Raw genomic sequence first — 14439 nt, forward strand, 5'->3', positions numbered from 1 at the left:
ACACATAAAAATCAATCTCAAATCATTCCTCCAATCAGAGGTCCGGACCACTTAAAGATAAGATATGTTTTTTTGGAGGAAATACATAAAATAACTGAACAGGCCAATGCCTTTTATTTTTGAGACAGTCTACATGGGCCTAAGAGAACAAGGTGGAATTCTTTGCTGAGCAAGTTCTATAAAATTTTGGGGAAAAAAAAGAAAGATAAAATTGTACTGATCCCAGGTTGTTGATTTAGATGTTAACAGCAACATGATTTGCAACAGTAAACATTACAAGCATTCATTATGAACAGATAGCTAAAAAGAATAATTGGGAATAAATATATCTATATAAAATTAGAGAATATATTTATACAGGTCAAAAATAAAACAGATACATAGACAGTGCAGATAGTAAATATGTCAATATACAGATGTTCTCAAGATGTATATAAGTGCCCCAGTGTACTGTACAAATATGCAGATAGCCAAAAGAAAAAGAATACTGGGTAATATTGCAAAACACAGAAAACTGGATGAAAGAAAGGTAAATAATCATCATTTGTACTTTGTCCTGGGTCTGTGTTTAAGGTGTTTCAGAAGGAGCTGGGGAAGCGTGCTGGTTGTATCCGAACTCTGAAGCGCTCTGTGAGGGATCTGACCCGTGGTAGCACTGCTGATGCCCATTGGCTCCAGGAGCAGATGGAGGAACTGGAGGTCCGCTGGGAGGCTGTGTGTAAACTGTCTGTATCCAAACAGGCCAGACTGGAAGCAGCACTACAGCAGGTACAGGCCCATTTAATATATATTAAATTCCCTCTTATATTAAATCGAAATATGAGTTTCCAACAACACTTCAGTGCCTAAAACACTTGTGTCAGAGCAGCAGCTATTAATATAACATTATCATGGGTTCTGCTGTGTTAAGAATTCTCCACCACCCTCTGGTTGTCTATTTTCACTGTTAGATGGTGTAATGCAGGGGTGCCCAACTCCAGTCCTGGAGGGCCGGTATCCAGCAAAGTTTGGTGATTGCTCTGCTAAAACACACCCCTTAAACTTAGGTGTGTGAGCAGAGGTATAACCAAAATTTGCTAGATACTGGCCCTCCAGGACTGGAGTTGGGCACCCCTGGTGTGATGTGTGCTTTATAAATTATAGATGGACTGGTGGGCTACAGGGTTTTAAACCTGCTTAATCCAGCTAGAGTGTGAACCTAAACAATAGTCCAAGGAGAATCATAATATTAAATTGAAGTGACTACTATAAAAATAGTTTTGAAGACATACTGGCCGCTGTATTCATAACTTCGACATAAGTTTCAACATAAATGATGGCCCATCTTAAAATATGTGAAGTTATACTCAATACATGTGAAAATGACTGGTCTCATTTTCCTGAATCACTGCAGGCTGAGGAGTTTGATGGAATGGTTCATTCATTCCTTGATGGTCTTGCAAACACTGAGAGAGTTCTGAAATATGGTGCACTTCCAGAAGAAGAGGAGGCCCTCCTGACAATTCGCACCCAGATCCAGGTATTTAGAGAGTATATCTCAGGAAGAGAAGATTGCATTTAAGGCAGTTTAAGAGTAATATTTATGCATTATTTGAACAGGAGTCAATAAGATCTTTGAGTGGTCAGCAGGCACAGCTGGACTCAATACAATCTCTGGGAGAGCAGATTCTGTCCTCTTGCCATCCTGACTCTGTGATCACTATAAAGTCCTGGATCAGCATCACTAAGACTCGCTATGAGGAGGTCAGTCAGCACAGAGTTGATTTTTGCTGTCATCCACTCAGATTTATTTAATAATTGCTTTTTTTTGTAACATGATTTTTAAATTGGAAGAACTATATACTTTAATATCTCATATTTCAGGTGTTAAGAAAACAAAATAATTGGGTTTAATATATTGCACTCATATATTTACATGTGATTGTATGAATCTGTGCTGTGATTCAGGTCCAGACCTGGGCACAGCAGCAAGCCGACAGGATCCAGGCCATGCTGTCCACTCTGGAGAATGAAAGGGAGGAGGTACAGTGTCTCCTGGACTGGATCACCTCTGCTGAGGATTCTCTGAACCTTAGGGAACAGGAAGCTCTTCCAGAAGACATAGAGGAGACAGCAGAACTTATCGTCCAACATACTGTAATAATGCTAACTCAGCATCAAGTAAATCCCATCGCTTGATTTTTTTACATTTGAGAAATAAACCAATGATTGCAATATATTACTTTTTTGTTGTAGGTTTTTATGGATGAGATGAAGAGAAAGGTGCCTGAAGTTGAAAATGCAACAAAGGCCTGCAAACATAAGCCGACCCCTAAGCAGCAGGTGTCTCCAAGCCACAGGATCCCAAGCAGTAAGTCAGATTTATAAAACTCACTTACATGTTGTGAAATATCAGGAACATTCCTAACTCTGGGGCTTCATTGTTTATATAGAAAGAAGAGGCCCACTGAAACCCCAGGCTCCAGTTCCATTGCCCCTAGACAGACTGGAGCCTCACACACCTCAGCTCAGTCAGCTGGTGAAGCAGTGGCAGAAACTCTGGCTCTTATCTCACAACAGACAGAAGAAACTGGAAGAGCACCAGCAGAGACTCAAGGAGGTTATTAATTTCAGTGTGCTTTTATTAGTGTAAAATATATAATCAGCATTAAATCCATGTCATGAGGTGTGAATGGTTTTATTCTTTCACAGTTGGAGGAGTTTGCCAACTTTGACTTTAACATCTGGCGCAAAAGGTACATGCAGTGGATAAGTCACCTCAAGTCTCGGATTTTAGATGTTTTTCGAAGCATCGATCGAGATCAGGATGGCAGAATCACACAAAAGGAGTTCATTGACAGTGTCCTGGCATCAAGTGAGCACTAAGCTACCTACATCCTCAAATAATTGTGGTTCATCATATCTGTATTTGGTTTGCAATCATATCTAAATAACACTATAGTTCATGATGTGTTAGTCCCTTACGTCTATTACTTGTTTGTGGATAGAATTCCCTACCAACTCCTTGGAAATGACAGCTGTTGCAAACATCTTTGATGTAAATGGTGATGGATTCATCGACTACTATGAGTTTGTGAGTGCACTCCATCCAAGCCGAGATCCCTACAGAAGAACGCTAGATGCAGACCAAATCAATGAAGAGGTGTGTTAGAGATTGCTTCAATTCTTTACTGTTTTCTGTCCCTGAAAAATATACATCACTGGTCTGTAGAGTCTGAGGTTTCTCTTGTTATTCCATGTGTTTTAGAGATTTCTCTAACAGATTTCTCTTCTCAGTTAAGCCGGCAAGTTTCCCAGTGCAACTGCCCAAAGAGGTTTCAGGTGGAGCAGATTAGTGCTAATCGTTACAGGGTAAGACTAAATTAATGTGCTTATTGTTATATAAATAATATTACAAAATAATATCCTAACCTCATCTATAGGTTTTATTTGAAATAGAAAACTATTAATACAGAGAAAAAAAATAGAAAAAGTAATGTATATGTGCCTGTGTCAGCAATGTTTACTGATCATAAGCTGACACATATTGTATCAAGTGTAATCTTAATTTAGGATAAGAAATCTTGCCATGTTTCTTACACTGTGGTGTTGTCCTCAGTTTGGAGACTCTCAGCAGTTACGAATGGTGCGTATTTTACGAAGCACGCTCATGGTACGAGTTGGTGGTGGATGGACGGCTCTTGATGAATTTCTTGTCAAGAACGACCCTTGCAGAGGTGAAACCTTTTACAACAGTGCTACTTCAAACTCACAACCTCATTGATTTTTTTAGAAAGACTGACTGTTGTATCTCTCTTAGTGAAAGGTCGGACGAACCTGAAGATAAAGGAGAAGTATCTGTCACCTGGGAGTTTCGATGCTTCAGGGCACAGAGGGAGCACAAAGGGGCTGACAGTGAGCAGGTCCAACTCCAGCCTCAGTTTATACAGTAGTGCTTCAGCTCCTAGTAGTCCCTTAACTCGTAAGGTCAGTGTGACTAATATTTTTGGAAAAGATAATGGTTTTTTTTTTTTTTTTTATTCAGTAGAGTTATAACTGACAATTAATTACACCCTCTAGACCCACTGTAATTATGAAGCAGTTACAGAAGGTGTATACTGTATAAAAAACATGTACATATGAAATAAGAGGAATGTATGAAATAATGAATGAATGTACTGCACTCACTGCCTTAGGTTTAATCTGTTGCAGGCACTCTTACGCAGAAGTTTCTCTGGGGATCGGTGCATTCGGCCCAGGAGCTCTATAGCTGCATTAGGGACAGACCAGTTCACCACAGCTGGAGACGATGACACTCCCTCACCCTCAGGTTTGTTAAAGTTTCCTTAGTCATGCATTTTATACATTCTTCAATAAAACAGTTCCAATTCTAAAATGTAAATGGCTAAACTATATTCAAAGCTGTTCTAAAATTCTCTCTACACAAAAGAAAGCACTAATCATCATTTGGGGCAGCACGGTGGTGCAGCAGGTAGTGTCGCAGTCACACAGCTCCAGGGACCTGGAGGATGTGGGTTCGATTCCCGCTCCAGGTGACTGTCTGTGGGGAGTTGGTGTGTTCTCCCTATGTCCACATGGGTTTCCTCCGGGTGCTCCGGTTTCCTCCCACAGTCCAAAAACACACAATGATAGGTGGATTGACGACTCAAAAGTGTCCGTTGGTGTGAGTGAATGTGTGTGTGTGTTGCCCTGTGAAGGACTGGCACCCCCTCCAGGGTGTATTCCAGCCTTGATTCCAGGTAGGATCTGGACCCACCGTGACGCTGAACTGGATAAGCGGTTACAGACAATGAATGAATAATCATCATTTTAAAATGTTATATGCCAAGTATTTAAAGTCTCCTCTGCTGTTCATAGATAATTTCTCAGCTGCTTAGCAACACTAATTACTAATGAACTTTATTGCTTGGTGAATGAAAAAAGATAATTGCTATTTATTAATGGGATATTCATGTATTTGATCATATTCTTGTAAGCTGTTTTGTAAAGGAAGTATGATTTTCAAAGGGTTTTATCAGAAATCCGCTTTGAAATGCATACACTATTTTCTTAAAATGTGGCGACATTACTGAGCAGTTTGCTTTAATATATTCTGGTTGGTATGTGCATTGTATGCCTACACCAGTGTTTTTCAGTGCAGTTTTCAGCACATTTTTGACACAACCTGCATTCCTAATCACCATTGTTTTCATATATTTTTTTCTTTGTATATCTCAGAAGAAGCTGAGAGAGCTCCTACATGAATCTTCCCTCTGCTTTTTATGTGAAAGCAACAGGACTCAGGACCCTCATTGCACTGAGAACCAAGAAAGAGGTACAGGCCAAAAATGGCACACAGTGTCAAAGTGGGCACACAGACTGGATCGGAATATTCCACACACCCATTCCTCATGCACCCTGGCTGCCGAGATTCCTGACGTTCCTCCAAGTTCTCTGCAGTTTCTGGGAGGTCACTGTTACCAGCAGTTAGACAAGAATTTCATCCACTTGGCTCTGAAATTATGCAACTTTTTTGCTCATAATAAACACCATTGATTGGTCAGCTTTTGATTTTTTATCATTACATTTGTTTTGCAAAATGTACTCAGTGTTTCCCATGTTGTCAGTTACAAGAAATTTTACAAGCAAGTGTTTGAATATTCTGCATGGGTATTACCTGCATGATGCCTCCAGAAAAATCCCAAATACGTTTGCTTATAAAATGCTTTTTACAAGACTGTACTTAGTCTTGTAATATAGTCTGTACATAACCATAATTGTCTTTCGAGGCCTTGTGTGAGGGTTAAATTATGGGTAGCAAGTATGCTAATGCCTTCTCTACACCTTTATTTAAAGTCTCTTCATATCATCTCTCTCTCTATCTCTATCTCACACACACACACACACACACACACACACACACACACACACACACACACCAGTGGCTAATTCAGTTAGATAGAGCTGCCCTGCAGTGATGCAAACCAAAACAAACAGACCTCATTAAACTGCCTTAAGGCTTGAATCCATGTCTTCTATATGATGTGTTTTACAATTGTAATAACTGCTTTTAATGTACATTTTTATTGATATATATGTTTGTAGAATTTCCTCAGGTTTGGAGAGTCAGACCATTCAAGCTATTATCCAGATTTATCCTTTTTAGACAGGTAATATGACACTTGAGTAAAGGTACATGTCACTTCCAATATAGAGGTTTCTCGGAACATGAAAAAAAACTGCTTTGTTTTGGTCTCTATCTGTGTTAAAAACTTATTGGTGTAATTTTCAGCTTATATGCACATATAGGTTTGTATATAATTATTTGATTTTGAACAATCAAGTCGACTGTATCTATAAGTGTCTCCCTAAGAGGATTTGAAAGTGTAGGTCTCCATGAGATTAGCAACATATGAACTGTCCAACACACATTTGAGCCAAATGGAAAGATGTCTTTTTGATCTGCTTTTGCATTGTGTCCTGCTCAGGGCCATATTGTTTGTTCATTTTCTGCCTTAAATATTTTTGTGAATGTTGAGTTTTGGCCCTGCTACATGGAGGTGCTTGGTTTTAGCATTTGGTTCATGTTGAATATTGTGTGTCTTTCTTGCTGGTCTATGAGTTTTGAATGTTCAAGAGTATAACATTAACAGCATTTCATAAACAGGACATGTCAGACAGAACAGTAGTCCATTGGAAAAGGAAGGGTCTGACAATGAGAATATATACAAAAATGAATGTTTACACATAAGTATTCTAGTGCTGTATTTTCATCCAAACACTGGAAAGATTTTTGCCCTGGCTATGCACCTTTCTGGTGACGTCAAAACATTGCATGTATTCAGTACCGGTTACTTTTATGTCATTTTAGAGGAACGTGACTAATATTATGTCTCTTGTAAAATAAAGTTTTTATAGAATCTTGTCTTTAATGTGTTTTGTGAATGTTTTTCAGAGTGTAGAGCTGGTCTTTAACTTCCCGCAGGCCTATATGTAATCTGTAAATAAATGTCAATGGCACATTTTTAATTTCTGGGATATGAAGATATCAAGAGAACTAAAGTGTGTAGTAAAGGTATACTGTGTATAATTAAGATTTTAATTAATATTGAATATTATATATTTGTTGGGAGGGGGGAATATAAGGATATCCATGCAGTGGGACAGCGTGATATACAAAGGCTAAAAGATCAAATCGTTTATAGCCCAAATGGTTTTAGTTGGGTCTTTTTGGTAATGTCCACTCATTTATTCATCTTTTGTACACCCATCTTGTTAGTTCAGATGCCCTGTTCCTCTATGAAGCATAGACTACCTGGCTGATAAAATATTAAGGTGCTTGGTCTTAGAAATGTTCAAAAACTTTGAAAATTAATGTTAAAATGTTATATTGTTGGTTTCTGGTAAACGAATTGCTTTAATGTCATCTCAACATTATTTACAAATATTTCCTAGTAAAAACTCCAGTTAGAGATATCGCCAACAATATTTTTATTAGTATAAATGTAATCTCAGATATCTAAGATGCAATTCGGACAAGTAAAAATTTGTGGCCCACATATCCATAATTGAATTCTGACTAGTAAAAATGCTAATTCAAGGTCTATGGCAAGCCATTTTAGCTTTTAATAATTTTTTCTTGATATCAAGAATTCAATTTGCACATGTGAAAATTCAATTGTTACTACTAAAAAAGCTATATTTACTAGTAAGTATTTAAATCTTACTATATATTAGGAATTTAATCATTACTAGTAAAAATGAAAGTCTTGATATCAGAAATTCAATTTTCACTAGTAAAAATAAAATTTCTGAAATTAAAAATTAACTTTGAAATTAAATTTTATTTCTGATATCAAGAATTGATTTTTTTACCAGCAAAAATATTTCCCCCATTAAAATGAATAGGGATTCTCTTGAATTATTACTAGTAAGAATTTAATTGGTAATATCAGAACTTACATTTTCTCTAGTAGAAATTTAATTGTTGATATCTTAAATTAAAATTTTATTAGTAAAATTCAACTTTTGATATCAGACACTCAATATTAACTAGTGAAAATTGAAATCTTACTAGTAAGATTCTTGTTAGTAAACATTATTAGTAACAATTGAATTTTCACATGTGTAAGTTGAATTCTTGATATCAAGAAAAAATTATTTAAATCTAGAAAGGATTGGCATAAAGATCTCTCTAATTAAGGTTTTACTAGTAAAAATATGCATTAGAGATATGTAAGGTTTCATAGCTGTAAAATGTAATGATCGCTCTAAAATGATATCTCAAACTAGAATTCTTACTAGTATGAATTGCAATGTAGATATCAGCAATGTCATTTGTACTAGTAAAAATGATATTGTAGATATCTGTAATTATATGTATACTAGTGAAAATGTAAATAGAACTAGTAATAATTTAAATTGTGATATCAACAATTATAGTTCTGACTAGTCATAATAATTTTACAGATATCTCTAATTATTTTATGGAGCTATAAAATATAGTTTAATATATCTACAGTTCTGATTTTTGTCTGCGCCAAGAAGGTTATAAGAATGAACAGTTGTAGAGTGGCTCTCTGGCCTTGAATTGTTCCCTTTAACTTTACCAAATGTCCTTCTGTTCTTTATAGCTATATTTTGTTTTAAAAGTTTGCTGAATATGGCCATGTAGGACAAATACCCAAATGCAAGAATGCAGTGTCCATGACTCTTGCCCTGGAAAACTTAAAGAAATACACCAGCGATAGTAAACCAGTTTAATGCCCTGAATAAAATGTTTACATGAAGCCAAGGTCTGTCGCAGACAATAGAGAATAATAAAGGCTCCAAGAAGTCTGGAATTTTCCTTGGTCAAAGACAAAAAAAAAAAAAAAACACCTTGACAAAATTAACTGAAGATTCATTACGTCTGTTATTAAAACCTTGCTTTTGAAAAAGGTAATTTACTGTTTGGGTATCAGAAATAATATTTAAAAATTAAAAATAATGCAAGAGAGTAGGCGAAGTAACCCAGTACTCTGTCATTTGGATTAACTGAAAGTTTAAGGCCATGTGGGAAATCAGATCTGGAGGTGGACAACAACAAGCAAAACTGGCATTATAAAAATATATTATACAAAGGAAATCAAAAGGAACATGAGCCAAAACAACTTTAGCTGCCCTGAAATTTTGACCATATTTAATCTGACTCATAGAAATCAAAGGCTCTGGGTAAAACTGTCTAAAATTTGGTTTATTTAAACATACTGTCCTTCCAACAAGAGCAAGCAATCAGACCCAGAATACACTGTTTTCCCCCCACTCTTACTCCGTCTTAGCTCTAAGTCTAGACTCTCCTCTGTGAACTGCTAGTCACACTGCATCATGAGAGCAGCCCACTGGTATCTGGACCCCTCCTCTTTTTTATTAAATACGACTGTGCTCTGCCTGAGCAAGGCCAAACACACAGAAAGATTCACAGAAAATCTCACGGTGGACCAGATGCTGTGGGGCACTTTGAGTGGAAATTTAATGACAGGTAAGAGGCTTTATTTATTTTATACATATTTAAATTCCTCAAAGAAGTAGTGGTGGAAAGATTTTGCTTTTTAGCCACTTTTTATTCCCCGCATGGCCTCCTATTACATAACCCAAAATACTTTGTGGGATTTTCTGTCATTAAGTTAAATGCCACCTCTAGTTAGTGCCTTGATTTATTGATTTGTCACATTTTTTTGTTGTTAATCCTTACATATTGAAAATGTTGTCCTTTCCAGAACAATATCCAGAAAAATATCTATATTTTTTCTGCACATTTATATTTTTTGTTAGAATTTCTATTTTTAGTGTGCATCTATATTATTTGGATGTACATTTGCCCTTAAGGCCCACTGTAGGCCAAAGAACTGCCTCTTAACTCTATACCATACTTTATACTCTGAAGTTTGTCTCAGGTTGCAGACAACAAGATGTTTATATGTTAAGGTTTGCTTGAATAAATAGATACAAAAATCACATTTAGAAAGGAAACTGGTGAAGGAGTAGACAAATATCGAGTCAATATAATAGAATTGTGTTATTTTTATTAGTATTTAAGCATGATTTTAAAAAGTGATAGTAATTTGTTTGTGGTGAATCTCTCAATTCAGAACTGGTGTGATTATATAAAACAGACTAATTTTAAACTCTCTTAAAGCTGGATATTATATGGATATTAAATGAAATGGTTATATATCTGCTGTCTGATGCCTCAGACAGTAATTAACATTAATTTTGTAAGATAATCTATTTTACAATTTTACAGAATTGTAGGTTTATTTCTCTTTTCATTTTGCAAAATTATTGTGCTATAATTGTGTTGTATATGACTCCAATTTTCACTAGTATAGAGAACTTTTGGTAAGTTTGCACACATCAACCCAACGGATTACATTAACGGAATAATAAATTAATAAACGGAATTATTAAGAAAATTGACACATCAGCAGAATTCCAAGTACCAAGAAATTGTAAAACTTCAATGGATCTGGGGGGATTTCATTGTCCTGTTCTTTTGTTTCTGTTTTGCTCTTGGTTTAAAATAAAGAGATAAACCTCAGAAATAAGACAAAATCTGAATTTGGGAGAAAGGTAATTTTGATTTCCTTTTTGTTCCCGTAAGAAACTGTGTGGACTGTTTTCCTGGACTGGTTTAGGCAGCCAGGCCTGGGAGTTAAACAAGGCTACGAGGTAGTGTGGGAGGTGTCTTTCTACGTCATCAGTCTGCCTCCTCTATTCCCTGCTACTTCACAGCTCCCTGGCTAGCGCACATGGCTGTGTCTTTCAATTTGCTCCCATCGGTTAGAGATGTAGTGTGAGACGTACAGGGGGTCTACGCCTGCGTGGTCAGTCCTTAGTCAGGTGGACAGGGAGAGAAAGAGTGCTCTGGAACTCTAGGAGGAAAAAAGACTCACACATTACCTGATGTAACTACACATTGTATTCAGAATGTACTCAATGAAATAGGAAGCAGTCTACTGGCAAGACTAGCACAAGGTAAGTTGTGAGTGTTTGTGTGTGATGTATTAAAGCTGAAAAGAATTTCAAGGACATTGTAGATACACAGCCTATAGTGGTGATTTTGGAGCATGTGCTTTCTGATTATTTTACCTTACGTAATGGAATGGAGGAAATATATTTGAATAAATGTATGAATGAATGGAATGAGAAGGAAGTGTTCCGGCACACTTACGTGAAATGGCTCTTGCTTCCTTAATCATCACCCTATCGTGGATATTATACCGAAATTATGAACTTATGTGGAAGGTCAGTTTTACATCGGTCGGGTTTGTAAGGAAACGGTCACATTACCTCTGCCTGACCCGGAAGGGCAGTGCAGGACGACAGTCAGGGTCATGGTCAGGGAAACTGATCTAGAGTATGTACAGGTATTGTTTGAATTTTTTTTTTCAAGATTAGCCTGTACTTATACATTGTACATTGATTACCATATATTTAATATTTGATATATTAATAAACAGTATTGTATAAAATAATGTATTTTGTAAAATATTACAATAAATATTATACAACCTAAAATGTATTAAGTATATTTATATTATAGTCTTATTCAAGCTAAGGCAATAAAACATTTGGAAACAAACAATGGAGATGATTTTGTGTCCCTTCTTTTCTAAAACTAATATAAAAACATAATATAAACCAACAGCATCCCTTCCATGCATATTATTAAATGTGGAAACATCATAGCAGCATTTCCAATTAAGCAAACGTGGTTACTGAAAGAGAACATCCCAAATGGTGTGTTTATAATGAACATTACTTGACACAGATACATTGGACTCTCTCACCAACAGTTTCAAGACCGACTCCAAATTCAGTCAAGACCAAGATGAGACCAAGACCACTTGTTTATGATGTCAAGATTGAGACTTAAGGGCAATTCTGACATGTTGCTCCTAGTTGGAATTTCCCCTCATAAGAGTAGCCCTTGAGTTCCTAAGAGTCTGGAACTGTGGTAATGTAAGCAGAACATTGGATCACATGAAATGTACATGATGAATAGGGATTCCCCTGACAGTATTTCCAGATTCATAATTTTGAGTGTTGGTTTTATAATTGCAGTCAGCTAATTAAAGATAATCATAAGAATGTTAACAGAGCCATAACATTGATGAGAAAAATCTTGTGTTTATGTTTCAGATTAACTTCTGCACTCCCTTTTGGATAATTAAAAGCTGAATTATCTAAAGTCTAATCATCTTCATCATGGTGTTGTTGACTCATGTGTTAGCCTGCCTTTTTGGCATTGGATCATGGGTTGCCATCAATGGGATGTGGGTGGAGCTCCCATTGATTGTACCTTCACTTCCTGAGAAATGGGTCCTACCCTCCTACCTCACTGTCATCATCCAGTTGGCCAATATTGGCCCACTTTTCATCACACTCATGCATCGCTTCAAGCCAGGGGCTCTGGACGAGCGACCTGTCATTTACACAATCGTGACGGTGGGAATTGTGGCCACCTTCCTCCTGGCCTTCCTTTGGAGGCACACATTAGTTGTTGGAGGTGCTTTACACAGCGTGGCCCTACTGTCTCTCAGTTTCCTGCTTTCAGTGGTGGACTGTACATCTTCTGTTACTTTCCTTCCCTTTATGATGAGACTCCAGCCTCAGTACCTCACAAGCTACTTTATTGGGGAGGGTCTGAGTGGCCTGATTCCTGCATTAGTGGCCCTTATTCAAGGTGTAGGAATGGTCCAATGCAAGAACGCTACAGCTTATCCAAATGCTAGCATGGAGAACAGCACTTGGGGGAGCAGTGGTGACCTGGTGGCACATTATCAGCCAGCCAACTTCTCTGCTCAGGTCTTTTTCCTGTTCCTCAGTGTCATGATGGTAGTGTGCCTGGGAGCTTTCCTGATGCTCAACCACTACCCTGCTGTGGTTAAAGTACGCAAGTGTGAGAGCTATCTGGAAGATGGAATAAATAAAAAGAAGGCTGACGTAAGCATTTCTCTGCAGAACTCTAATCCAGAGCAAAAACCCATGCTCGATATCACAGATGAAACAGTTAAAGAACCCTGTAGCAGCTTTGGGAAAGGCACCTACAGTAGAGCTGAGGTAGTCTTTATCTTTGTGGTTCTGGCCTGGGTCAATGCATTAACCAATGCAGTCCTCCCCTCAGTACAGTCCTACTCCTGCCTACCATATGGAAATCAGGCTTATCACCTGGCAACCACCATGGCTGCTGTGGCTAACCCTGTGGCTTGCTTCATTGCAATGTTTGTTCCAAACAGGTGAGATGTTATGATACGTTTAGAGTAGATACATGGCTGCAAGGCTTTTGAATATCTTGATGACTTGTTTCTCTTTCCTTTTCAGGTCCCTTATTCTGATGGCAATTCTCACAGTGACTGGTACGGGATTCGGGGCCTACATCATGGCCATGGCAGCACTTAGTCCCTGCCCTCTACTTGTGCATGATGATATAGGAGCAGCACTTGTGGTAAGACTGTCTGAAAACCCCAGTTTATTACCTTTCAACAATGCTTGTGTTTACAATTTGATGCAAGTTTAAACAGTGAATCACTATCTCTCTGTCTCTCCTTAATTTGCTATTATAGGTCATAACTTGGGTGGTGTTTGTCCTCAGCCTTTCCTATGTGAAGGTGATAATTGGTGTGATCCTGCGAGATGAAGGACATAGTGCCCTGGTATGGTGTGGTGCTGTTGTACAACTTGGTTCCATGCTTGGTGCCATGTCGATGTTTCCATTAGTTAGTGTGTATGGACTTTTCAAATCAGGGGATCCCTGTAACACTAAGTGCCCTAAGTGATCACTGATGAATAATAAGAATTTTATTCTCTATAGGTCATGTACACCAAAGGGCATATTTTTCACTTCTGTGAAACAAATCTACTGCTGTTACTGTTATACTGAAGTTACATTTGTTCAAATGTCTGTAGGTACTGTTTAAGACTGATTGAAGCAGACACTTGTTACACTTGACACACAATCGCATAGATGGATGTAACTGTCTTTCACTGTCTTGTATTTACATAATATTTTAAAGTAAATGTAACTTATACTTGAAACGTGCCTTGTTTTCATTCTGGTGTAATGCCACTAACACTTTAAAGCATATGTGGATTTCTAGAAGTTAACCTTAGACACGAATAAAATTGTGCCTTTTTTTTAAAGCGTACCCCCACCTTTAAGTTATTTTTGTTGTTGTTTTTAAATAAGTTGCTTTTCAAGTGATTAACTAAGTTTTTTCTATGCACTGTGTAATCATAAAGTACAATATTTTACAATAAATTAATTTAAATATTATCTGTATTGTCCATTGTACTTCCATTGTTTCTCATCATACAGACAAGAAAAACACACTGTATTCAGTTTACTGATGATTCTACTAGACAGATACAATAAGAAGGATCATTGTAATAAAACAATATTGTTTTTTATTAGAGGTA

General features: G+C 37.2%; 2 protein-coding genes across 4 annotated transcripts in view; both read left to right on the plus strand.

Moving 5' to 3' along the window:
* Positions 1–6850, plus strand: part of macf1b (microtubule actin crosslinking factor 1b) — a 31790-nt gene extending 24940 nt beyond the window's left edge. Inside the window, exons 27-39 of the mRNA XM_066682298.1 lie at positions 574–768; positions 1394–1519; positions 1600–1743; positions 1948–2136; positions 2236–2350; positions 2433–2599; positions 2692–2854; positions 2988–3142; positions 3277–3351; positions 3599–3716; positions 3800–3966; positions 4192–4309; positions 5218–6850. Of these exons, the coding sequence (XP_066538395.1) occupies positions 574–768; positions 1394–1519; positions 1600–1743; positions 1948–2136; positions 2236–2350; positions 2433–2599; positions 2692–2854; positions 2988–3142; positions 3277–3351; positions 3599–3716; positions 3800–3966; positions 4192–4309; positions 5218–5243 (1758 nt within the window). The 3' untranslated portion in view covers positions 5244–6850. The remainder of the gene's footprint in view (positions 1–573; positions 769–1393; positions 1520–1599; positions 1744–1947; positions 2137–2235; positions 2351–2432; positions 2600–2691; positions 2855–2987; positions 3143–3276; positions 3352–3598; positions 3717–3799; positions 3967–4191; positions 4310–5217) is intronic.
* Positions 6851–9426: 2576 nt separating this feature from the next.
* slc52a3-2b (solute carrier family 52 member 3-2b) lies at positions 9427–14249 on the plus strand. 3 transcript variants are annotated; one of them, XM_066683117.1, is made up of 5 exons: positions 10679–10995; positions 11817–11982; positions 12163–13259; positions 13345–13468; positions 13587–14249. In XM_066683117.1, exons 3-5 carry the CDS (start codon positions 12229–12231, stop codon positions 13797–13799), a joined length of 1368 nt encoding a protein of 455 aa, XP_066539214.1. In that variant the 5' UTR covers positions 10679–10995; positions 11817–11982; positions 12163–12228; the 3' UTR covers positions 13800–14249. The 3 variants fall into 3 exon arrangements, with proteins under 3 accessions (XP_066539215.1, XP_066539214.1, XP_066539213.1); XM_066683118.1 differs by lacking the exons at positions 10679–10995; positions 11817–11982 and adding an exon at positions 9427–9499; XM_066683116.1 differs by lacking the exon at positions 11817–11982 and having other exon boundaries at positions 10680–10995.
* The last annotated feature ends 190 nt before the right edge of the window (positions 14250–14439 follow it).

The sequence above is a fragment of the Hoplias malabaricus genome, chromosome 10 (genome assembly GCF_029633855.1).
Source record: "Hoplias malabaricus isolate fHopMal1 chromosome 10, fHopMal1.hap1, whole genome shotgun sequence".
NCBI lineage: Eukaryota > Metazoa > Chordata > Actinopteri > Characiformes > Erythrinidae > Hoplias > Hoplias malabaricus.

Bases quoted from the DNA above. Each gene is read 5' to 3' on its own strand.
- slc52a3-2b (XM_066683118.1), top strand. From the start codon at position 12,229: ATGGTGTTGTTGACTCATGTGTTAGCCTGCCTTTTTGGCATTGGATCA. The intron at 13,260-13,344 runs GTGAGATGTTAT...TTTCCTTTTCAG, and splicing joins GCAATGTTTGTTCCAAACAG to GTCCCTTATTCTGATGGCAA. The intron at 13,469-13,586 runs GTAAGACTGTCT...TTGCTATTATAG, and splicing joins ATATAGGAGCAGCACTTGTG to GTCATAACTTGGGTGGTGTT.